The sequence below is a fragment of the Engystomops pustulosus genome, chromosome 8, assembly GCF_040894005.1.
Source record: "Engystomops pustulosus chromosome 8, aEngPut4.maternal, whole genome shotgun sequence".
NCBI lineage: Eukaryota > Metazoa > Chordata > Amphibia > Anura > Leptodactylidae > Engystomops > Engystomops pustulosus.
Window position 1 is genome coordinate 20,932,872 of NC_092418.1, and position 26,967 is coordinate 20,959,838.

Below are 26,967 nucleotides of genomic sequence, written 5' to 3' on the forward strand. Positions count from 1 at the left end.
CCACCCTAACCTTCTGTCTTCTGTGAGCTCATCTCAATCATGGACAGTCCCTGGTTGGACACCACTGTGAATGGAGAGGGTGAATGTCACAGACATGTGCTGCTACTTCTCCATACACTGTGGCCCTTTTACCCCTGCTCTGGGGATATGCGGGACCCTCCACAAATAAGGAACACCCCTTCAATGCTCAGCAGTAATGGATCTACGCTGCAGCCGTGATCTGACATCCGGGATCTGTGTACATTGGGTTGATTTTGGCTCAGATTATAAGTCTGTCACATAACCCGGCGTAGGTCACCGCAGGCACAGTAAAGACGTGCCGTCCATTTTCCACATCTGCCACTTTTTCTGGATCTCGTACTTTACCTGAAAATGGAAAGAATTTAATGTTCCCGATAGGATCCCAGAGCTTATACCTTCTTACAAGATGTGCTCTTTGTATATATCCGTAGAAGGTTCTGCTTCTATACAAACTTGGCATCGCTGCCACCCTATCCCTTACCTCTTTATTGGCGAAGCAGTATAATACCGCCACCAGGAAACCCTGAAAGACACAATGACAGGGAAAGTGCTAAGAGATGGTCGCTACAACCTGTACAAGACCAATATGTACACAGGCAGTGCCAGATAAAAATGTTATGCAGATATGGAAATGATTACAGATTATACATTTATGCCACAAGAGGGTATAAAAGTGCTGCCCCAAAGCCCTGTAAAAAGGCTTTCAGAGGCCACTTCTGGATAGTGAATCTCTTGGGGAGCGATTGTCAACTGCTAGACGCTCTTAAAGGAAATCTTCCATCAAAAATCCATCCTGATAAACCAGGGACATTACTCCCAGATCCAGGCACCGCGACTGTAGTAATCTTCTTATATTTGTTATCCATGGCCTCCTTTTTTTCTAAAACCAGCTTTTAAAATTATGTTAATGAACCTTAAAGGCTATTAGGCGTTCCCAGAGCCCCTCAGTGCTGCAGCTTCACAGGTAGTTACAATGTGCAGGAGCACTTGCCCCCTCCCAATGAAACTTCCTGTGCAGCAGGGATATTACTGGGTGAGACAGTCTTACAGCCTGTGAATCTGCAGCAGGAAGGGGCTCTGGTAACCACCCCAGTAGCCTTCCAGCCTCATTAGTATAATTTTAAAACTTTATTGTAGAAGGAAGGAGTCCATGGATAACAAATAAAAGAAGATTATCACAGTCACGGTGCCTGGATCTATGAGTAATGTCCCTGGTTTATCATGATGTATTGTGATGGTAGATTTCCTTTAAGCATCCGTGATTCCATGGTTTTCCCATATCCGTCATCTTACCTGGAAGGAACTGAAAAACAGGTTGAAGAAGACCTTGACGTAGCGAAGGATCCCTGACGTCTGCTCATCTGTGGCAAAGATGAAGACCACCTCATGGATCCCAAAGAGGGGGATGAGGGTCAGTGTTGCCTTAGCCAGTCTATAAAGAATCACATCTGTGATCATACACAAGATCCATCTGTAAGGGACAGGTAGGGTAATGGATGTTTTGGGGTCTAAATATTGTCAAAAACCGCACTGGATATCCTGTTAGTCTCTATATATAGACTTGTAAGACTTCTGGGTGCACAGAAATGCAGGTAATAACATGTGATATATATACAAGACACGTAAGTAATCAGGAGAAGGAACTTCTATAGCGGCCATCAGTGAGGGGATTCATCAAACACTAATTACACAATTAGCACAAAGGGGGATGGGGCTGATTACCCATCTGTCAATCTGAGAAACACAATTAATAAATGACACCAATGAACTTTTTGAAGATGAAGGAACATTGGCTGCAAATGTGTTCAGTCTGGGAAATGTGATGTTTCCAGGGGACGGGAGTTGAAGCATCTAAGTTCTATAGGATGCAAGGAGCCCCTGCATCCACTGGTACTGAAAGGTATTGCGACTCCTTGCTATGATGCTTGGACTCCTGTCCCTGGAGACCTGCGTGTCATGTGAATGAGCCCTGACACATGAGTGCGATGTGATTCTCACCTCAGCTTGTAGTCTGCAAATCCTTTCTGGTTGGCTCTCAGCTTAGACAAGATCATTTTCAAGATCCTCATGAAGATGACCAGGTTTATCTGAAGGGTAGATAAGATGGCGGATTTAAGGAGCCGAAACATACATCAGGTATTAAAGGAAATCTACTCCATCATGATAAACCACAAGCACTTCCTCATGGAACCAGGCACAGTGACTGTGGTAATCTTCTTATATATGTTATCCATGGCCTCCTTCCTTCTAAAAATCAATTTTTATGATTATGAACCAGAAGAGCTCTGGGGGGTATTACCAGAGCCCCTCTGTGCTGCAAGTTCACAAACTGTAACACTGTGGTGTGCAAAGTGCTGATGGAGCAGGGCCAGCGTGGGACAGTGTAACAGCCTGTAAAGCCAGATCACAATGGGGCTAGGGTAGCTCCTCATGCTCATTAGCATAATTTTTTTATGTTGATGTTGGAAGGAGTGATGGATAAAAAAAATATAAGAAGATCACCATAATCACGGAGCCTGGATCTACGAGTAAGTGCTCCTGTTTATCATGATGGATTTTAATGAGGTCATACAGGAATTATAGAAAAAAAAACATGGCAACATTTCCCAAAAACAGTGATGGGCTGAGATGAGAGCTTCAAGGAATTTTTGTGTAAGGGGAACCTAGCATTGGTATTTATATGCTAGTCCCCTTCCCCACTTAGCTGTTTTTTATACCTTTTAAAGGGATAGTTTGGATGTAATACATCTGGTGTGCTCCCAGTAATGGAAGAGAGGGCAGATCCCGATGCCCATGACACCGGCTCATGAGTACCCAACACTATAGCGAGTGTTATAACAGTTCCCCCAGTATCAGTACTCACCACAGAGGCCAGCAGGATGGGGATCCGGATAATCCACCAGTACGCCATGTTGTCATTTAGAGCCCAACATCTGAAAACAAGGAAAGCTCATCCAATCAGAACAGACAACACAAAAGATGACAAATGTATAAATGTATGAAAAACATGGGCAGCAAGATTGTGCCAAACCAACAAGGTCCGTCTTCACTCACTCTTTGTTTTCCTTGAGATACTTCAGCGTCATCCAAGGAACTACAAAAAGAACGGGGGTCCCTGCAACAACAAAAAAATCAGAGTAAAAGTAGAAATACACAACCTACCGGCAACCTACCCGCTACCAGTCATGTGTGGTGTAATCCTAGGAATGGGAGTCAGAATGCGTTGATAAGTCACTTACCCCATCCAAGGTACAGGTAGAGGGTGTAATTGTTCTTTTCGGAGAAGACGGCCCCGATAAGCAGCTTGTACAGGTAGACCGCCTCCACCACAAACCAGTAATGATTGGCCAGGATGCAGTACTGCATTACAACCTGCGCTGTGCGACATCCAATGGCGGCCTGTAACATAATGAGGGGCGTCCTATTAATATTCACATGGCCATAAAATGTCAGCATCACATGGACAATATGATTGGAGAAAACTCTGTCCTGGACCAGGGGTCTAATGACAAAAACAGCAACGCCATAGCAGAAGGGTGACCAGTGTACAGGGTGAAGAACCCAATGGTCTGTATAGCAAATACAGCAGACACAAGTCATGGTTGGAAGGAGTGCTGGTCATGATGGTCTGGGCCAGTGATGGCGAACCTTTTAGAGCCTGAGTGCCCAAACTTCAACCAAAAGCCACTTATTTATTGCAAAAGTGCCAGCACAGCTATTTAAGCAGTAATGTATTTCTCCTTGTTCATTGACAACTTTCAATCGTTCAGCCTCCTAAAGACACCAACGCAGTTGAAAGGAGGAGGGTTATTTGCCTATCATTGTAGGAAGATTCTAAAGGAAGATTCTTTGAGTCCTGTCTGGTGAACTTCATGCTGGGGCGATGGCCTGAGTGCCCACAGAAAGGGCTCCGAGTGCCGCCTTTGGCACCACTGGTCTAGGCCAAGAGAGAGGATAATGGAAGAGAGGAACCTTTACAGAAAACAAGTCATGGTTGGAAGGAGTGCTGGTCATGATGGTCTGCGCCAAAAGAAGATGGAAAAGAGAAGACTCTTTATAGCAGTGGTTGGCGAGCCGGTGGCACTCGGAGCCCTTTCTGTAGGCACCCAGGTTTTCACCCCACCACAGAATTAGCTAGACATGACTCAAGCCTTCCTCCTGCAATCCAAGACAGCCATGGACATGCTATGCTCAGTGCTATAAAGCAACATCCTTGGCTGCCTGAACTACACGAGAAGCGAGAAGGTGTGGACAGCGATGGATTATCGTTGGAGCTCCTGCTCTGGGTCCCTTGATACTTCCTCTTCGGGAGCCTGGAAAGAAGCTATAATCCAAATTTATCCATCTTCTTGCTGTTGTATTAGTGTCCTCAGGACACCAATATGGTTGAAATTTGGGATAGAACTGGGATTAATAGGTTACTGCTTTAATTGTCATATTGGCAATTTGCGACACAAAAGTAGTTGTTGGATGTAGGTTGGGCTTGGTTGGAAGGAGTGGTGGTCTGGGCCAAATGAGAGGATAATGGAAAAGAGAAGACCCTTTATAGAAAACATGTCATGGATGGAAGTAGTGGTGGTCATGATGGCCTGGGCCAAAAGAAGATAATGGAAAAGGGAAGAACCTATACAGAAAACATGTCATGATTGGAAGGAGTGGTGGTCATGATGTGTGAGCCTAATGGAGAAGATAAAAATAGGAAACTTGTACAGTCACCGTATCGGATGTACATCTTGTACATTATCCCGCATATTCATACAATCTCCACCTCGTTACACCTCATTGTGTCTAGATCTAACCTATAAAATGTGTCTTTGGTATAGGTTGTAGGGGAAGGGGTGTATTAAGCACATGAATTGGGACCAATTCCCTGATCTTATAAGACTCCTATGGACTCTAACCATGTTTTAAGGTAGGGTCAGATATTAGAAACCAATTCACCGACAGGCGATATGAAGAATTTTAGTTTTGGGGTTTTTTTTGATAACCCTTTAAAACCACAAGAGCAGGATGGTCATTGTCTGATGATGGTCTATAGCACCAGCTTCCAGACCATCACTGGTCCATCTTTGAAGGCTTCTTCTAATCATTATAGACTCGGAGAACCTGGATGAGGGATCTCTCTGCCGTACCTTGTTGCTGATGAGGATTTCCCAGTCTGACACCTCGATGATCTGCATGCCCCATCTCTTCTCCAACAACACATCCTTCACAATGACCGATATCCCGCGTAGGGCGAAGGAGAAGAAGAGGTTGGCGTGGATGTAGTTCCTGGTGCAGCGCAGTTTCCTGTCAGGATATAAGAACTTGTCATGAGTCGATGCAAACCAAAAGTACTGATGGTCCAATGTCCTGTGTATCCGTATTCTACATACAGTATTCTTGTGGGGTAGAAGAGATATTTACCTACACATGGTAAGGATCAGTAGGGATGATAGGAGGGCCATCAAGGACACTGAATACCCCACCGTGTACAGGGCCCTGAAACTGAGGAGCAAATCCTTAGTCCCCACCTAGGAAAACAAAGTGTAACGTTACACAGCCAGTCCGAATATGTCAAAGTATAAGCATCTCCCCCATTCTGATTGGGGTTCCCCAGAAAACCAATCTGCAATAAAAAATGGGGGTTCCCTTTTAAGATTTTTAAGTTGCCCCTGCGCCACCCCCATGGTAGGGGGCAGAGTGTGGTATCATTGGATAGATTTTTGAAAACTTTTTGCCGTGTGTATTTTTAGTTCTTCGATCCAATGGGGGTCATTTACTAAGGGCCCGAATCGCAATTTTTCGTTGGGTTTCCCAAATATTACCAATTTGCAAGGTTTTTCGCTGAATTGCCCCGGGTTTTTGGCGCACGCGATCGGATTGTGGAAAAAACGCTGTATTTTTTTTTAAAAAACTGTGTCGCTTGACACGCGCTTACATGCGCCCAGGATAGGATGGTGAACTCCAGCGGACCTCGACGCAGCAGCCACACCTGGTGGACATCGGGCGCACTACCTTAGTGAATCACCGGAAGACCCGAATCCTCAACGGAGAATGCGCCGCTGGATCGTGACAGGACCGGGTAAGTAAATCTGCCCCAATGTGTATTTTGTGAGATGTTTTACTGTCCTGATTTTTTTTTTATCACCCCGTATATAAATTTACAATTTTGCAGTTATCTATGTTCCTATATTATTCCCTGCTGCTGTTGTGTTAGTTCCCCCTCTGGGCGCCCATGTAATGTGTCCAGACATAGGGCATTGAGCTACTGAGCATGTGCGACCATCAGCACTGACCGCATCAGGTGGACATAGTTAGAGGAAATCACACGAGCAGCAGGGGGCGCTATAATGAGTATGTAACACCCATATCCAGCTACAGGAGCCTGAAATAATCCGGCATCCTATATGCTATCACCTCTTCCTTTGTCATCTCCATCTCGTCGTCGCACTGTGATGAGTTCCTCCACGGTTGCGTGCCATTGATCATCACCCAGTTTCCGTCAAGTCCACAGCGTCGTGATACCTGGCCGTGTTTTACTGTCAAGACACAAACCTGATAATGGGCAATTCTCTAAAGAGGCTGATGGTGAGAATATCCACATGGCAGCCCACATACAGTGCACATACATCACGTCATCAGTGTGGCATCAGAGCATGTATGCACAGGCGGTCCCCTACTTAAGAACACGACCCCTAGTTACAAACGGAGTATTGGTAATCTAATGTAATTTTGCCTTCGGCTACAATAAACAGCTATAATAGTTATCAGAGGTGTCTGAAATTAAGCTTTATTGTTAATCCTGGTTCTTATGACAATCCAATCCAATTGTCATAGAGACCCAAAAAATTTGGCTGGGGTTACAATTGTAAAATCTACAGTTCCGACTTACATCCAGATGCAACTTAACAAACCAACGGAACTTATCTTGTATGTAACTCGGGGACTGCCTGTATATGTAACTTACAGATCTTCTATGATTTATTGTGCATATCCCAACGTCACCACTAGAGGGCACTCGTCACTCATCTATGTGCAGTCTATGTAGCAGCATTTGCACTAAGTTCTTCTCTATGATGTGTATCCAATCCAGTATCCAATGGTTTTTCCTATTGTGGTTGTTAAATGAAAGAATTCAATTACCTTTCTGGAACCAAGGGAGATAATACGGACAGGAGACGCTGGTGAGCGCGCCCGGCGTCCCATCTGGCCAGCAGGCGTACATGTCAAAAGTGCGGTTGCAATAGAGACCTATGAGGAAAAGGAACAATAGAAGATTTACTGATAGTATGGTGATGGGGAGACTGCTGAGAGCACAGAGCACAGCAGTGTGAGGAAATGCCCCCAGTAAAATCCTGGAATATAAATCCATATATCACAGTCCTGCTGCTACTAACATCACACACAGAGGTGTGATTACACACCTTTCCAAGCATAATACCTGACACTGCCTGCAGGAAGCACTTAGCACAGCAGTGTACAATCTTGGAAGACAATTCCAAATTTCACAGCCCTGCTGCTACTAACATCACACGCATATGTGTGATTACACACCTTTTCAAGCAGAATACCTGACACTGCCTGCAGGAAGCACAGAGCACAGAAGTGTGAGGACACACCCACAATAGCCCTGCTGCTACTAAATATACAGAGTTATGATTACACATCTCTCCAGGGACAATAATTAACACTGCCTGGTCACACCTGCTGACACATTGGGGCAGATTTACTTACCTGGTCCATTCGCGTTCCAGCGGCGCGTTTTCTGCTGAGGATTCGGGTCCAGCCGCGATTCACTAAGGCAGTTCCTCCGACAGTTCATCGAAATGCACCGTCCTACGCTGGGTGCAGGTAAGCGCGTGTCAAGCGACACTTTTTTTTTAAAAATGCGGCGGGTTTTCCGAATCCGTCGAGTTTTCGTATGGCCACACACCCCCACCCCCCACCCCCCGATTTTCGTTGTATGCATACCGGCCCCGATGCCCCACAATCCGATCACGTGCGCAGAAATCCCAGGGCAATTCAGGGAAGATCGGCGCAAATCGGATAACCCGTCGGCAAAACACGATTCGGGCCCTTAGTAAATGACCCCTACTACCTTTAAACACTGGCTGGGGCCTCTTTGATAGATTTATCAGTGGACATGCCATATGTGGGAACAATGTAAGAGGTACAGGCGCAAAGTAGGACGCTATATATAAAGAGGGATTATATATACATTTATAGGGGTCACAGTTGCTCAGTATCCAATCAGTATACACAGCTGCTATCAGCATTAGAGTGCAAGCTCTGCGTCACATCCTCAATCACACATATGGTAAACACGTGGGCAGCAGCTAAAATAAAAAGCGATTTCCTTGTGCCCTGACCCTCGGGTAAATGTCACCCAGCTTTCCGGTCAGAGTAATTTTCTGAAAGTTGGAAGGTCGCCTGCCCTGCAGCAATGTGACCTGGGAAACTGCTGGCATTTAAGACATGCTGGTTTCACAAATCTACTGGAAATATGAGTCACAGCACTAAATAATACATCTTTAATATAAATGTCCGTGTTTTATCATCAGGCCTTAGGTTCAGAAATCTGTGCTAAATAGTTTCCTAATCTATCTACAAAGAGCTCTATAGAGAGTTATAAACATAGAGAATACCTGTAGCCACCACTAGAGGGAGTACATGACATTATAGTTCCCTAAAAGCTCTGGAGCTCCCACTAGTGGTGGTTCTTGGTGACCATATTTCTTGTGTTTATGCAGAAGATTAGGCACTCAGTGCTAAGTTCATGTTAACCTCCATGAGACACCCCAAAAAAGATATAGACATGATATAACTAAGAATAAGCTGGATGGAATTTTAAAAGCTTGACAGGAGATGCTGGCTCAAGGGCTAAGATGTTAAGGGGATGTACAATATACAGTATATAATAGATGGAGATGCTGGTTGATGTATAATATTGACCTCGCACATTACATCTTCATGGCCGCACGCTGGATATTCTTAGAATTCCTCTTCATTAGCACAAAATGTTACATTGCTGATAAGAATGTGCAGGAAAAAGCCAGGACATGTACCAAAACTGCTGCATCACTTATAAGGGGGAAATGGTGATTGTAAGGGTTCACACATAAGAACACAAAGTCTAAAAGAGAGAACCTGAGCTCTATGATGTATAGGTTTAGCAGGACTTATAGGAAATGGTCATGGTGCTGATAACCCCACCCACAGGTAGTTATTGACAGTGAGAGTCCTGAATACTCCGCCCAAACAAAGTGATTGACAGTGAGAGTCCTGATTACTCCGTCCCATAAACTGTGATTGGCAGTCCTAGTCCTGATAACTCCGCCCAAACAAATAGATTGACATTGAGAATCCTCATTACGCCACCCATACAGTGATTGACAGTCCTAGTCCTGATTATTCCACCCACACACAGTGATTGACAGTGAGAGTCCAGATTAGTCCGCCCACACACAGTGATTGACAGTGAGAGTCCTGATTACTCCGTCCACACACAGTGATTGACAGTGACAGTCCTGATTACTCCCCTCACACACAGTGATTGAAAGTGAGAGTCCGGATTACTCGGCCCACACACAGTGATTGACAGTGAGAGTACTGATTACTCCGCCCACAGGCAGTGATTGACAGTGAGAGTCCTTATTACTCTGCCTATGCACAGTGATTGACAGTGAGAGTCCGGATTACCCCACCCACACACAGTGATTGACAGTGAGAGTCCGGATTACCCCGCCCACACACTGTGATCTAACATATTTATACACAATGATGACTACAGTCCTGGGTGGGTGCTGACCTTGAGGATGCGGGGTGCTCGTCATCCATCGGTAGCAGTCCTCTTTATATCTCATCCATTCTTCAATCGTTTTCTCCAGAACTTTACCTGCAACGCTCTGCAAACAAAGACAAATCCAAAGCAGAGGGTTTGTTACAATAGTATCTGGTTAAGACAATCTTTTAGCCCAGGAAAATATTTGCTTTTTTGGTGCATTGAGCTTACAGAGACTTAAAAGGGTTGTCCAGCTTCTTGATACTGCTTGGAAATGGTTTATATGAGAAGCTGATATGTCATTAATTAACATAACACTGGATAATCCCTTTAAAATCTTATAAAGGGGATGGAATCAGGGGAAATCAGACCAAGGTAAGTAGGTAGGTGGGTAGGAAGGAAGCTGATATTTTTAGTGCCAAATCAACCTTCCTATTCTTGTCACTGGAAATCATATAGGATGTGATTGTGTTTGAGAAGAAGGTCATTAAGATTAATAAATATAATTAGAGAAATCTCATCCGGAATTAATTGTGCCTCCGGCGGGGGCTGCTGGGGGATTGCAGTAGGTCAATCACCTGACAAACAATCGAGAGTGATTAAACAAGGAAAAATTGCTTTTCTAAGAGTGAAAATTGTATAATATCAGTAAAATAGAAGCGAGATTCCTTCTACAGGTCCACGGCAGTTTTATAAATTTCGGCTCCTTGCATCACTTATTAGGTGTGAATCCTCTGATTCTGGCAAAGTAGAATAATCTATCTATAATACTAATATTTTTGAATCTAGACTGGAAGATGGGCGGAGTCATCTGTCCGCTCCAGCCCAGGACCACCCAATTGACAATAAAGAGATCGGTACAACTATCAGTTGACAATAGAGAGTCTCATTAGCATAATTTATCCATAGGGTAGAGGATATCTCACTGATCGGTGGATGTCCCAGTTTTGGGACCCCCAAAGTTTACTAAAATGGGAGTCCATTGTACCCGAAATTAACAGAGCTGCCGTCACACAGATGTCTGCTGCTCTATTCATCTCTATGGTGCTCATGGACATACCGGAGATCACTACTTCTGTCAGTGCCAAATACAGTGATTGGAACAGAACCGTGCAGATCCGACTTGCCGCTCCATTCATTTGGGGTACAACAAGCCCCTTGTGATTCATGGGGGTCCCAACACTAGGCACCCCGCCAATACCTTGTCATGGTTGGGTGGTCCAATCACTGCAAGATATCGGCAGGGTGCCTAGTGTTGGGACCCCCATGAATCACAAGGGGCTTGTTGTACCCCAAATGAATGGCGCGGCAAGTCGGTACTTAAACTACCCCTGAACTATGCTAATTAGGCTTGTCGCTGTGAGATGGTTGGGCCTGGGCTGGAGCATGTCTGTGACTTACACAAGAAGAAGTCAGCAGCCGTTATATGGGAGACATGGGCTGATTAATAAGGTAATGGAGAAACACAGATGCCCAATGTATAGTGAAATTTTAATGTCACTTAAAAAAAAAATCAAGCAGTAAGTTATAAGGACCCCGGAAAGTTGATATTTAAAAAAACTTGTCCTGCAAAACACAAGTCCCCTTGTATCTGTAAAGATGGAAATCTTACAAGAAATGTTCCTAAACCATGACAATGACAACGCAAATGAATCTAAATAAATGTGCAAAAAACTTGTGCGGTATTAACTTTTTGTATTTTTGTTTAAAATATACTAATTTATTGTCATTCGGCAGAACACGCTGTGAAATTACATTCAGTGGAAAAATAGCTTTTTATATTATCACTTTTTTTTTTTTTTTATGAAAAGTAGAAGGAAGGATGGATTGTGATGAAGCAAGATCTGCGCCTGTCGGATACGAGTCAAGTAAAGAAACACAATAAAAAATACATATTTATCTCCTGGTCCTTTGTGGCACGTCGTGTTCTGTGCCACGGGTACAGCCAGCGCTTTGTGTGTATCAGGAATTCATACAAGACACAAGGGCCGTGTGCAAGGATGCGTCACGTCTTTTCTGTAATGAAGTTTTTCAAGGAAAAAGTTCCAAAAACACTGCTGGTTTTTTATGCACTTTTTGAAGCCGTAAAAAACGAGAACCTATAACGGAAACCTGAATATGTGTCATATACTAAGGTGGTCACTATAGTTGTTGGGATCTATTGGATTTATTCCAATAGGTCTACTGATACTTACCAATTATGCAACCTACCTATAGACAGTGGGGAGACACTTAGGGTGGGTGCTCATATATATATCCAGACGCAAAAATGCAGGAAATTATTGCATAGGACAAAAAATGGACTAGTTCAAGACCTGCCATTTTCCAGTAGATTGTTCATATTTATTAAAGGGGTATTCTGGTTATTTAAGGGGGAAGCCTAGTTATCGAAAACAAAAATACATGATGGAGCAGGTTTTTATTAAAAGTAAAAAAAACGTATACTTACCTCTTTGGAGGGTCATCCAGTTCCAGGGCAGCATACCCAATCCTGAGGCTCCAGGACCTGTTGCATTATGCAGATTCAATCCTTGGCCTCCGTGGCTATATCCGAATGAATGATGTCATCATGTAATCACTTCCAGTAAAACAAGACCACAAACTGCTAGAAGTACACACCTGGAAATATGGGAGAGCTGCTACTGGAACTACAGGAGAGCTGTTACTGGAGCTGAAAGTATGGCAGAGCTGCTACTGGAACTGGAACTACAGAAGAGCTGCTACTGGAACTACAGAAGAGCTGCTACTGGAACTACAGAAGAGCTGCTACTGGAACTGGAACTACAGAGGTGCTGCCACTGGAACTGGAACTACAGAAGAGCTGCTACTGGAACTGGAACTACAGAGGAGCTGCCACTGGAACTGGAACTACAGGAGAGCTGCTAGTGGAACTGGAACTACAGGAGAGCTGCTAGTGGAACTGGAACTACAGGAGAGCTGCTACTGGAACTGGAACTACAGAAGAGCTGCTACTGGAACTGGAACTACAGGAGAGCTGCTACTGGAACTACAGAAGAGCTGCTACTGGAACTACAGAAGAGCTGCTACTGGAACTACAGAAGAGCTGCTACTGGAACTACAGCAGAGCTGCTACTGGAACTACAGGAGAGCTGTTACTGGAGCTGAAAGTATGGGAGATCTGCTACTGGAACTGGAACTACAGAAGAGCTGCTACTGGAACTACAGAAGAGCTGCTACTGGAACTGGAACTACAGAAGAACTGCTACTGGAACTACAGAAGAGCTGCTACTGCAACTGGAACTACAGAAGAGCTGCTACTGGAACTACAGAAGAGCTGCTACTGGAACTACAGAAGAGCTGCTACTGGAACTACAGAAGAGCTGCTACTGGAATTGGAACTACAGAGGAGCTGCCACTGGAACTGGAACTACAGGAGAGCTGCTAGTGGAACTGGAACTACAGAAGAGCTGCTACTGGAACTACAGAAGAGCTGCTACTGGAACTACAGGAGAGCTGCTACTGGAACTACAGAAGACCTGCTACTGGAACTGGAACTACAGAAGAGCTGCTACTGGAACTGGAACTACAGAAGAGCTGCTACTGGAACTGGAACTACAGAAGACCTGTTACTGGAACTGGAACTATAGGAGAGCTGCTACTGGAACTGGAACTACAGAAGAGCTGCTACTAGAATTGGAACTACAGGAAAGCTGCTACTGGAACTGAAACTACAGAAGACCTGCTACTGGAACTGGAACTACAGAAGAGCTGCTACTGGAACTGGAACTACAGAAGACCTGTTACTGGAACTGGAACTATAGGAGAGCTGCTACTGGAACTGGAACTACAGAAGAGCTGCTACTGGAACTACAGAAGAGCTGCTACTAGAATTGGAACTACAGGAAAGCTGCTACTGGAACTGAAACTACAGAAGAGCTGCTACTGGAACTACATAAGACCTGCTACTGGAACTGGAACTACATAAGACCTGCTACTGGAACTGGAACTACAGGAGAGCTGCTACTGGAACTGGAACTACAGGAGAGCTGCTACTGGAACTGGAACTACAGGAGAGCTGCTACTGGAACTGGAACTACAGAAGAGCTGCTACTGGAACTGGAACTACAGAAGACCTGCTACTAGAACTGGAACTACAGGAAAGCTGCTACTGGAACTGGAACTACAGAAGACCTGCTACTAGAACTGGAACTACAGGAAAGCTGCTACTGGAACCGGAACTACAGAAGACCTGCTACTGGAACCGGAACTACAGGAGAGTTGCTACTGGAACTGGAACTACAGGAGAGCTGCTACTGGAGCTGGAACTATGAGAGAATTGCTACTGGGATTACATGGGATCTGCTACTGGAGCTATGAGAGAGCTTCTTCTGTAGCTGGAAATATGGGAGAGCTCCTACTGGAACTTAAACTATAGGACAGCTGCTACTGGAGCTGTGAAGATATTCAAATAGGTACGTATGAAGGTTTAAAAAAAATTTTGGACAAAATCAGTCCCTCAGGTTTTTGTTGCTGGTTTATTGTTTTCACTAATGGATAGATTTCCCCCCAACAGCAAATACTTCCCATCTTTACAATAAGAGAGTCCAGTCGCTGTGACTAGTGACATCTGCAGCAGGTCCTATAGGTTGACTCCCTATAGCGTCAGACTGACCCCTCAGACGTCAGCCCCTTCTGTCTCTCATTAAACAACAGGCTTCAGAATTTGCGTAGGTAGAGCGTAGACGAGAATCTATTTCACAAATTAAGGAACTGAAAGTTTTACGTCAATTAAATTATATATAAAGTAGTTTTTGTTATTGCAGCTTTTTTGCAGGTTCGCTGTCCGCCTACTTCTCCGTGATGGCAGCTCCCTGGGGAGGCGAGGCCGTCATGTTCCTCAGTCCTAATATAGCGCAGGATGGAAGAAGGACACAACAGGCGAGATGTTCTGTGACATGGCCTCCACCTGATCTCATTTACCTCTGTGTCCTTGATCAATATTACATGCCAGGATTGCTGCCCACACACATATGTCCAGCTGTCGCTCACTAGCTTCACCGATAATATTTCCGAAGCGGAGGAAGAAGAGACATGTCACAGAGGAGCGAGGCGGATGATACCATACAATTATTTCTAGTATATCTGCTAGGTAATATATGACTCACAGAATATGAGAAATATAGCGGTCGGAATTGGGTCTCACTTATAGGAGAGGGACAAACTGACCCCAGGCCACCAGGTTATTGATTACATAGAGATGAGGTCACAGGTGAGAAAGCGGAGACCTACCTGCTGTGACTCACACCTACCCTTCCCTCTTCATTGAGCTCTATGTTATCTGACATTGTGCTGTGCTATTGTGTGTCTAGCAAGATGGAATTCAGCAGAGATTTCATAGTTAAAACAGGTTAAGATACAATGCTAATAGCCAAAGTAAGTGAGGAGGGAAGAACTTTGTTCTGGTAAGATATTACACAGTTTCTTGGAGTCCTTGTACAAAGAAGGTTTACCATTAAAGTCAGTCTTTACCTCCAAACTTTCAAGATGTCACACACACACCGGTCTCACACAATATGATATAGTACTATAGCATGTACTCCAATTTATAATGTCCCCATCTTCGCAGACTGATTGCCCAGGCTGTGCTAGCCACAGAGAAAAAACAGAAGAACCTCCAGACTCTAGATGAAAAATTAGGTAACCTCCAGCCTCTAGATCTGCAAAGAAGAATGGGGGGGACCTCCAGCCTCTAGATGTACAAAGAAGAATGGAGGAACCTCCAGCCTCTAGATGTGCAAAGAAGAAGTGGGAACCTCCAGCCTCTAGATGTGCAAAGAAGAAGGGGGGAGCCTCCAGCCTCTAGATGTACAACGAAGAATGGGGGAACCTCCAGCCTCTAGATGTACAACGAAGAATGGGGGAACCTCCAGCCTCTAGTTGTACAAAGAAGAAGGGGGGAACCTCCAGCCTCTAGTTGTACAAAGAAGAAGGGGGGAACCTCCAGCCTCTAGATGTACAACGAAGAATGGGGGAACCTCCAGCCTCTAGTTGTACAAAGAAGAAGGGGGGAACCTCCAGCCTCTAGATGTACAAAGAAGAATGGGGGAACCTACAGCCTCTAGATGTGCAAAGAAGAAGGGGGACCTCCAGCCTCTAGTTGTACAAAGAAGAAGGGGGGAACCTCCAGCCTCTAGATGTACAAAGAAGAAGGGGGGAACCTCCAGCCTCTAGATGTACAACGAAGAATGGGGGAACCTCCAGCCTCTAGATGTACAAAGAAAAAGGGGGGAACCTCCAGCCTCTAGATGTACAAAGAAGAAGGGGGGAACCTCCAGCCTCTAGATGTACAAAGAAGAATGGAGGAACCTCCAGCCTCTAGATGTACAAAGAAGAATGGAGGAACCTCCAGCCTCTAGATGTACAAAGAAGAATGGGGGAACCTACAGCCTCTAGATGTGCAAAGAAGAAGGGGGACCTCCAGCCTCTAGATGTACAAAGAAGAAGGGGGGAACCTCCAGCCTCTAGATCAGGGGTCTCAAACTCGCGGCCCGCGGGCCAACTGCGGCCCGCGGGACAATATTTTGTGGCCCCCACCTGGTCGCGCTGCATGGAGAGGGCTCAGCCGGTAAGTCTTTGCTGCATATTGCAGCAAAGGCTTACCGGTAACACCCGCGATCAGTGCTAGCACCGATCGCGGGTGCTTTCACAGCGATGGCTGCCGGCAAAGCTGCCGGCAGCCTCAAAAAGATAGCGGCGCATGGGCGCCGCCATCTTACCTGGGATCGCCGCTCCCCGTGACGTCATCGGGGGCGGAGATCCGTCTCCATGTTAGCCTCGGGTCTTCCGAAGACCTGAGGCTATTTCGTTTTAACCCCTTCATTACAATGTGCTGATAGCACATTGTAATGAATGAGGAGGAAAATCTCCATATACTGCCATACTGTAGTATGGCAGTATATGATAGGATCGATCAGACAACCTAGGGTTAAAGTACCCTAGGGAGTCTGAAAAATAGTATAAATAAAAATAAAAAAAAGTTAAAAAAAAAATTATAATAATAAAAAAACCTAAAATTTCAAATCACCCCCCTTTCCCTAGAACTAACATAAATATAAATAAACAGTAAAAATCATAAACATATCAGGTATCGACGCGTCCGAAAATGCCCGATCTATCAAAATATGATGACGGTTTTTCAGTGTGTTTAACCCCGTTACGGAAAATAGCGCCCAAATTCGAAAATGGCACTTTTTTGCCATTTTGAAAAATATAAAAAAATCTATAAAAAGTGATCAAAAGGTTGTACAGTCCTAAAAATGATATCATTGAACATATTATCAAATTTCACAAAAAATGACACCACCCACAGCTCCGTACACCAAAGTATGAAAAAGTTATTAGCGCCAGAATTTGGCAAAATAAAAAAAATTATTTTTGTACAGGAGTTTTTAATTTTTGTAAATGTATGAAATCATTATAAAACCTATACAAATTTGGTATCCCCTTGTTAAGGAGGTCGCACTGGTTTCGGACGCCATCTTGACTACTGTCCGCCATCTTAGATACAGCGGCCATGTTCCCTGACCATTGTCAAGTTAATGTCATGATTCAAACTTCATTTTATGTAACATGTTTGCTGCCTGTCAGCTAATACCCTTTGACATGTAATGAGAAGCCAGTCTGTCCTCGAAGCTGCATAATAATATGATTCTGGAGCCACTTATCTTCTTCTTAGTATAAACAATATCTGTGTACAAGGTCTCTGAGAACTGAGCACAATTAATTAACTTTCTTTTCCCAGAATTTGCTGATGACCAATAGCTTTGCAGTATACTATTCACGCCCCTTTGATGATTCTTCTGTTTGTTATATATTATGCATTTTGATTATTAAAGGAGAGAAGATCTTGACTAAGAGATTGACATGTCTTGGTCTCTATGTTCAATCATGAAAGGGTTAATTAGGACTCACCTTACAAAAGTCAAGAGGGCTGTTGGGTCCCTGCATAAAAATCCCTAACACCCCTTAATCGTACCAACCCAAAAAATAAAGTAGACATGTCATTTGGGGCGCTCAGTGAAAGACGTAATATCCAAGCCCACAAGAAAATGGTGCAAATGCATTTGACTGGGCTCAGTGCGGTAGGAGCTTGGGACCCCTCGGTACACAGGACGCGTTCATAGAGAAAACACGTCTCCCAGCTTGGGGCTTTCCTTGCACTGGGAGACGCCATGACATTTGAATCTGAATAATGATATTTTGTAAGCGCATTTTGTGTGGAAAACTTGATGCGGCCCAGCCTTACCCAGAATCTACCTCCAACGGCCCCCAGGTAAATTGAGTTTGAGACCCCTGCTCTAGATGTACAAAGAAGAAGGGGGACCTCCAGCCTCTAGATGTACAAAGAAGAAGGGGGGAACCTCCAGCCTCTAGATGTATAAAGAAGAATGGAGGAACCTCCAGCCTCTAGATGTACAAAGAAGAATGAAGGAACCTCCAGCCTCTAGATGTATAAAGAAGAATGGAGGAACCTCCAGCCTCTAGATGTACAAAGAAGAAGGGGGGAACCTCCAGCCTCTAGATGTACAAAGAAGAATGAAGGAACCTCCAGCCTCTAGATGTATAAAGAAGAATGGAGGAACCTCCAGCCTCTAGATGTACAAAGAAGAAGGGGGTGAACCTTCAACCAATTGATGTGCAGCACTAGGACCTGTCACTGTAGCTAAAGATTGTCCTACAAACTAGTGACTCAGGGGGCTGAATACATATACACACCAAACATTTCTCTTTAAATTTGCCAAGATTTCTAAAAGCAAATCTGATTTTCATTACAAGTAAACAATAAATGTCTGTGGCACCTCCAGGTTCTGTCTTCTAAAAGACACGTGACAATCATGTGGTCGGTGTATAATGGATTACCAGTAAAGATTTCTATGCTAACTTGTAGGTGCCACAGACATTTATTTTTTGCCTGTATGGACTTTTCCTGGCCGATTTACACTCAAATATCCAGAACTTCCATGTATGATATTACAGGGTATAGCAGAGCTTCTTTTTAATATTTTTTTGCTATGATTTTCATTACACTTCACAAATAATGGATACTTTCTGTTGTCCCATCACATAAAATATCAATAAAATAAATGTAGGTTTGTGGCTGCAACTGTTAATAATAATAAAAGGGAATGAAAAGGGTGGGGCAGATACAGAGGGTTGCAAAAGTCTTCACATCCATTGAACTGTTCCTTATTTTTACCTGTTACAGCCACAGTAGAGAGCTAAGAGCACAGCAGTGTGAGGACACATCCGCAGGTTGCTACAATCCTAGAATATAAATCCAGGATGCTGCTATTATAAATCACACAGAGATGGGATAACACAAGTCTCCAGGACCAATACTGAGGTCTATTTCACACTGCCACAGTCACTGTGTAAAACATGGTCCGTTCCTTTGCTGAATTTACCCCAATCATTTGGTCTAGACTTCGCCTGTCATCCTGGTACAGCGGGGACACACATTGGAGGTCATTTACTAAGGGCCCGATTCGCGTTTTCCCGACGTGTTACCCGAATATTTCCGATTTCCCCTGAATTGCCCCGGGATTTTGGCGCATGTGATCGGATTGTGGCGCATCGGCGCTGGCATGCACGCGACGGAAATCGGGGGGCGTGGCCGAACGAAAACCCAACGGATTCGGAAAAAACGCTGCATTTAACAAAAAAATGTGTCGCACTTTGCACTTACCTTCACTCGGCCCGGCTCGGTGTATTCCAGTGCGTTCCAATGCTCTTCTGCGCAGCAGCACCACCTGGTGGACGTCGGAGGAACTACCTTAATAAATCCCGGCCGGACCCGAATCCACCGCAGAGAACGCGCCGCTGGATCGCGAGTGGACCGGGTAAGTTAATCTGCCCCACTGTGAATGTCCTAACACGTAACAACTCTGCAGGAGCAAAACTGCTGATAGGTTTCTTTTAAACTTCCATAAGGGGTTCACATATTTTTCTGTGAATTGGGTATCTGGGGGAAGGAGAGGAGTAGGAGCATCTGGGGGAAGGAGAGGAGTAGGAGCATCGGTGACACCTCATCTCACCAGAGATGTCGCCCCCTTCAGGGGAGAAGGGGGAAGGCATGAAGAGGAAGAGGGAGAGTGAAGAGGAAGATCAAACAAAAGAGAAGATCATCACAAGTAGTGATGTAGAGAATTACATCTCCAGACAGGCCTCAAGCCATGGAGGATCCAAAAAATGTGGATCCCAATCTGTGCAGGACCAAGTTCCCTCCATCCATTCCTCTGGAGGACAGAAGAGGCCAACAAAAAAGTGAAGCTGGATGACAATGGAGCTGCCACCACTGTAAGTACTATCGCTCCCCGTGGACTGGTTCGCTTCACTTTCCAGAAAGAACTTGGGAGAGGAGGATTTGGGTTTGTGTACCTGGCATCAGTGAGAGATAAGAGCAGCACCGTGGACATTAAAGTCCTCACCAAAATCAATACAGATAAAATCCAGCTGGAGAAAAGGATGCTGCAGGACGTAGCCGGAAACCCCTATATCTGCCTCTTATTTTCCACCTTCCAGACTCCATCATTCGCCTTCCTGATCATGGAGCTCCTCCCTGCCAGCGATTTGGAGAAGCTTCTGGAGGCAGAGGGACCCCTTAATGTAAAGACCACCACCCTGTCTACAGCCCAGATCATATGTGGGCTACAGCACAAGCACAAGCTGGGGGTCATCCATCGGGACATCAAAACAAGCAACATCGCCACCAGGGACATGTCCGGATCTGCGATTTCGGTGTGGCAGTGGAGAACATCTTCGGAGGCAAAACTATATTTGGAGGAGCTGGCACTGCCTACTACAAATCCCCAGAAATGATCACCGGTGGCCCTGTTGGTAGATCTTCTGACTGGTGGTCATTTGGGGTCCTCCTGTATCGCCTACTGACCAACAATTACCCATTCGGCACATGCATGACAATGCGCTATCTCCGGGATGTGGTCGTAGCTGGTGATCCCATCTTTCCGGACAATTTTACCACAGAGACGAGGGACGTTATATCCAACCTGCTCAGCAAACAGCAACTAAAACATCCAGGATATTGTGGAGACGTCCGTCAGCATCCATTTTATGCAGCAATAGACTGGCAGAGAATACAGACAAAAACCTCAGATCCTCCTTTTCCACCCAGGATGGACACCAGCCCTCCCGCCAGCCTGCCCTCTGATCTACCCTTCTTAAAAGATCAAGGATAACCCTTTCATCCGGATGTAAAGGCCAAGAGCAACATCTGACCTCCAACCACCGAGTGTTGCATGGCGCCTCATATACCATCAGAGGCAGCGCCACTATCACCCCCATCATCTCCTTCCCTCATCATCACCCTCCCCCCTCATCATCACCTTCCCCAATCATCATCACCTTCCCCAATCATCACTCCCAATATTGATCCAATAAATTGATGGTGTCGTCTTCGTGAGGAACCACAGAACTTCACTGCATCATCGTCTTCATGGCTGCGGTCATCACCATGGAGGTACAGTGCTCTGTCATGTACACTGCTGTATACTTTGTTACCTGCTTGTATATCTGTGCACTTCTGTGTCTCTCATTAGTAGTTGCCCATAGTAACAATGAGATGTCAGCACCGCAGGGTTAGGACTGTGCACATCACTATAGTCCTGTAACCTGTGGTAATGGTCCCTCTTCATAGTGATTCTGGGATTTCGGGTGTAATGTCCCCTCATACAATCTTGTAGTGATGCAGTTTTCTCTCTTTCCATCTTCCTGCAGTCTCCGGGATCCTCCGGCTCTTCTCTCAGCATCACGATTCCTGCCGTCTGCCACAATAATAGGAGGAGCAGAGAGACCCCGGTCATACAGCGGCATCACCCCAACCTGTCCTACTAGGAGTATATAGCATCAGAATAAACTCTTCTGTTATTTATTCATCACTTTTATGTCTGGATTATTCCTGATGTGATGAGCGGCTGTGTGTGTGTTATAGGGGGGAGACATGCTGCGGTTATGGGGGTTCATGAGATGCTAGGGATCAGCACTGCACCCCCTCCCAGGGCCGGGACAAGGGATTTTGGTGCATTAGGCAGTAAATTCAAATGTTTCCCCCTTGTTATACTTGTTCTATTCTACAATTGTAAATAACACATACAGTAACCTCCTCGTGTACCACAATAGAACTTAGGCTGAATACACACAACCGTTGGGGGGCTTATATATGGCCGCCGTATATACGTCCCCCATAGGTCGGCAATTGTCGCACGCCGCGGTATGGAGCGGTACAACGCCGGACATGTTCGCCGTGCACCTTATATCTCTATAGAAAGGGGCGGGGGCGAGCACTGGCAGTGATGCGACTTCTGGGGCAGAACTGGCTTCGGGGGGCAGAATTGGCAGCATGGACACGGTGCCTAGGGCGGCCAAAATGGGGGGGGGGAGCGGCAGCATAGCTTTCAGTATTAGTCTGTCAGCCTTAGGTCACGTTGTCACACTCGTCTGTAGCATCAGAGGTGCCGTCAAGAGACTAGAGAGAAACTTTACAAGGGTAAGTACAATATGGATGCCCCTTGTCAATATGGATGGCCAACCTCTTTAATGTCCACTACAGAAATTCTACAGGCCTGATACTTGGTCCCTGTCCTTATACAGTACTTCTATGCAAGACAGAAAGACAATTTCAGAAAACCATACATCATGCTTTCTACATAACACATAAAAATATACAGGCTTAAACACATTGACCCAGATTTATTAAAGGGAACCTGTCAGCACATTTGCACATATACAGCTTGTGACAGGTTCCTATAGAGCTCTAGTAACTAACTGACGCCCTTGTTTTTGCTAAATATTGTTTTCTTCACATTTCCATAAATCAATTTTATCTTCTATTACCTGCCATGAGAGGGGTGTGTCCTGCTCATCCGGCCCCTCCCATATAATCCTCCCCATGCCTTATGCTTCCTTAATATTCAGGTGTTCATGTCATGTGACCAGGGTGATGCCAAGGTCCTGTCTCCTTTACATTTGCAATATGTACCCCATGTATGTATCTGATCACATGAAATCACAGCAGCCTCCAATGTTTACTACTTCTCTCCATCCTCCATGGAGGCTGCTGTGATTTCATGTGATCAGATACATACAGTACAATACAGTACAGTACGGGTATAGTTTGCTAATGTTAGGAGGCTAAAGGACCTGAGGTGATGTCACACTGGTCACATGTGTGTAACGCGTGTGTAACGCAAGGCAGAGCTGTCCGTCAAAATAATAGGGTGTGGTTTACTGGCAGCATATCAAAAACAACTGTAATTAAGGTACAGTGTCCCACAGGCAGCTAATTTTAGGTGGTATGGGGAACACTTATAACCCTTTCTCAGCAGGCATTGTTAGTCAGGGTGGTAAAATTCTGGTGACAGGTTCCCTTTAAATCCTTTGCGCCAGTTTTCTGTCGGACATTGCACATTCTGTTTAGTGCAAACTGCTCACACATGTATTTATAAAGTGTCTGAGACTCATATGTGTCGCTGCTGCCCTATGCCCAATGCGACACAAACTTCTGCACATAAAGGGGCGTTCCGGTGCAGAGACGGAGCTTGCGCCACATTTATCATGCAGTGTCCAACAGGATTGTGTCGCACGGCCCATGTTAAAGGTGCACAAAAAAAAGTTGGCGCCAGGGGGTGCTAGGTTCATGAAGAACGTGAGCCACAAATCGTAAATCTGGCGGCCACTGCACACTACACAGGACACTGCCCCTAGTACAGTTTGCACTATTTTAGACCATGCCAAGGTGTGGGCATGGTCCGACGGTGCACAGGATTTATGTGCAGAATTTTGTGCCGTGGACACTTTAGAAATACATGTGAGAGCAGTTTGCTCTAAAAAGAAAGCGCAAAATCAGATAGAAAACTGGCGCAAAGGCTTTAATAAATATGGGATAATATATATATATATATATATATATATATATATATATATATATATATATATAATGGGGCAGGTAAGATGCCGGGGCCCCCTGACACTATGGGCCCCATCTGCTATGGCTGCTACCACTGTAGTTACACCCCTGCCTCTTTGGAGGTACTGGATACCCTACTACAGGGCAGCAGAGGTAGTGACCGGTGACCCCTGAGGTTTGTCTGCCGAACTTTCCATAAGGCGCATTCAAAACGATTCTGCGACTTCGGAAATGGTTATAATAAGAGGGAGCAACATGTGTGGTGCACAGTGATACGTGTAATGCCCCAGTGCTGGACACCGCTCTTAGTGAGGGTACAATCAGCAGCGCTCCCCTCCGCTCTCCTGCGCGCGGCTGTACGGCCTGTGTGAATGAGGCCTTAACCCCTTCCCGACGCCGTACTAGTACTAGATCCCTCTCCATAGCCGCATACTGCAGCAAAGGCTTACCGGTAACACCCGCGATCGGTGCTAGCACCGATCGCAGGTGTTTTCACCTCGATCGCCGCCGGCAATGCTGCCGCCATCTTGTCGCGGATTAGCACATCGTAATGCATGGGTTAAAATGAAGTAGCCTCGGGTATTCGGAACACCCGGGCCTACCATGGTGACGGATCGCCGCTCCCCGTGACGTCATCGGGGAGCGACGATCCGTTCCCATGGTAGGCCCGGGTGTTCCGAATACCCGAGGCTACTTCATTTTAACCCATGCATTACGATGTGCTAATTGCACATTGTAATGGATGGGGAGTAAAATCCACATATACTGCCATACAGTAGTATGGCAGTATATGATAGGATGAATCAGACTACCTAGGGATAGAGTACCCTAGGGAGTCTGAAAAATAGTAAAAGTAAAAATAAAAATTATAATAAAAAAACCTAAAAATTCAAATCACTTCCCTTTCCCTAGAACTGATATAAATATAAATAAACAGTAAAAATCATAAACAAATTAGGTATCGTCGCGTCCAAAAATGCCCTATCAAATGATCTATCAAAATATAATAACGGTTTTTCACTGCGTTTAACCCCGTAACGGAAAATAGCATCCAAAGTTGAAAAATATAAAAAAATTCATAAAAAGTGATCAAAAGGTCGCACAGTCCCAAAAATTATAGCAATGAAAACGCCATCAAAATTCACAAAAAATGACACTACCCACAGCTCCGTACACCAAAGTATGAAAAAGTTATTAGCGCCAGAAGATGGAAAATTTAAAAAAAATATTTTGTACAGGAGGTTTTAATTTTTTAAATGTATGAAAACATTATAAAACCTATACAAATTTGGTATCCACGTGATCGTACCGACCCAAAGAATAAAGTAGACATGTCATTTGGGGCGCACAGGGAAAGCTGTAAAATCCAAGCCCACAAGAAAACATCGCAAATGTGTTTTTTCACCATTTTCACTGCATTTGGATTTTTTTTCCCGCTTCCCAGTACGCGCCATGGAATATTAAGTACCGTCCCTATGAGGTGCAATTTGTTACGCAGAAAATAAGCCATAACACAGCTCTTTATGTGGAAAAATTTAAAAACTTATAGATTTTTGAAGTTGGTGAGTGAAAAATGGAAGTGAAAAAACTAAAAAAGGCCAAGTCGTTAAGGGTTTAAACTGTGTATTAGGAACGTAAGTCAGCAAGGGTTAAACACCTCACCCCCATAATGCACTTCACCGGCAGACCCGACAACAAGCTTCTCATTGGACGAGGGGAGGGGCGGAGAGTTTTACCTCAGGAAGTTCTAGAGACTTCTGCCTGAGGGAAGCTGCCAGGATGTGTGAGGAGAACTACAAGTCCCAGCAGTCCTGACACACTGTGCCGTAGGAGGATTAGACTGCCACTCCACACCCTGGGACAAGAGAGACACTACTACTACTACTCTCATCAGGTGCACTATACTCTCTGTACTGTTAACCCTTCAGCCCCCTGTTGTGAGTTATTATGAGGGCTGTGCTGCTGTAGTAAGGACAAGTGTTACTGTTACCCTCTACATTGCCTCCGTGTATGCGACCGCACCAACTACTACCATCTGGCCATCTAGGTGCCGGAGACACCTGCGCTGTGACTACTACTACCAACATCTACCATTCAGTCTTGCCATCCCCTGGGGCAGCACATGATCCATCAGGCCTCAAAACTAAGAACATCATCACTGACCACCAGGGCCACATCCAGATCTGTGACCAGTAGAAAACATCTATGGAGGTAAAACCATCTTTGGAGGCGCTGGACCCCCCTACTACAAGGCACCGGAGATGATAATCAGTGGCCCCTGTGGTTCCCCTGCTGATTGGTGCTTATTATTTCCCCCGAGGCAAAGGACACTGCACCCAAGTTGCTCTGCAAAGATCAATTCAGACGTCTGGGTTATAGTGGAGACATCCGGCCAGAGAAGACTGACGCCCCATATATCATCCCAGGCGCCACATATATCATCCCAGGCGCCACATATATCATCCCAGGCGCCACATATGTCATCCCAGGCGCCACATATGTCATCCCAGGCGCCACATATATCATCCCAGGCGCCACATATATCATCCCAGGCGCCACATATATCATCCCAGGCGCCACATATATCATCCCAGGCGCCACATATGTCATCCCAGGCGCCACATATATCATCCCAGGCGCCGCATTTATCATCCCAGGCGCCACATATGTCATCCCAGGCGCCACATATATCATCCCAGGCGCCGCATATATCATCCCAGGCGCCACATATGTCATCCCAGGCGCCGCATATATCATCCCAGGCGCCGCATATATCATCCCAGGCGCCACATATGTCATCCCAGGCGCCACATATATCATCCCAGGCGCCACATATGTCATCCCAGGCGCCACATATATCATCCCAGGCGCCACATATGTCATCCCAGGCGCCACATATGTCATCCCAGGCGCCACATATATCATCCCAGGCGCCACATATATCATCCCAGGCGCCACATATATCATCCCAGGCGCCACATATGTCATCCCAGGCGCCACATATATCATCCCAGGCGCCACATATATCATCCCAGGCGCCACATATATCATCCCAGGTGCCACATATATCATCCCAGGCGCTACATATATCATCCCAGGCGCCACATATATCATCCCAGGCGCCACATATATCATCCCAGGTGCCACATATATCATCCCAGGCGCTACATATATCATCCCAGGCGCCACATATATCATCCCAGGCGCCACATATGTCATCCCAGGCGCTACATATATCATC

The 26,967-nt window shown here is 45.3% G+C and overlaps 1 protein-coding gene across 3 annotated transcripts in view; it reads right to left on the reverse strand.

Moving 5' to 3' along the window:
- Nucleotides 1-9: 9 nt before the first annotated feature.
- LOC140074876 (glucagon receptor-like) overlaps nt 10-26,967 on the reverse strand; it is a 70,471-nt gene continuing 43,513 nt past the window's right edge. For 2 of the 3 annotated variants that reach the window (XM_072120153.1, XM_072120152.1), the window contains exons 3-14: nt 9,812-9,908; nt 7,147-7,254; nt 6,421-6,542; nt 5,428-5,534; nt 5,154-5,310; nt 3,261-3,420; nt 3,076-3,136; nt 2,885-2,954; nt 2,020-2,108; nt 1,315-1,492; nt 503-544; nt 10-366 (exon numbers count right to left, since the gene is read on the reverse strand). In XM_072120153.1, coding sequence (XP_071976254.1) covers nt 295-366; nt 503-544; nt 1,315-1,492; nt 2,020-2,108; nt 2,885-2,954; nt 3,076-3,136; nt 3,261-3,420; nt 5,154-5,310; nt 5,428-5,534; nt 6,421-6,542; nt 7,147-7,254; nt 9,812-9,908 — 1,263 coding nt within the window. In that variant the 3' untranslated portion in view covers nt 10-294. The remainder of the gene's footprint in view (nt 367-502; nt 545-1,314; nt 1,493-2,019; nt 2,109-2,884; nt 2,955-3,075; nt 3,137-3,260; nt 3,421-5,153; nt 5,311-5,427; nt 5,535-6,420; nt 6,543-7,146; nt 7,255-9,811; nt 9,909-26,967) is intronic. The other variant, XM_072120154.1, reaches the window with a different exon arrangement.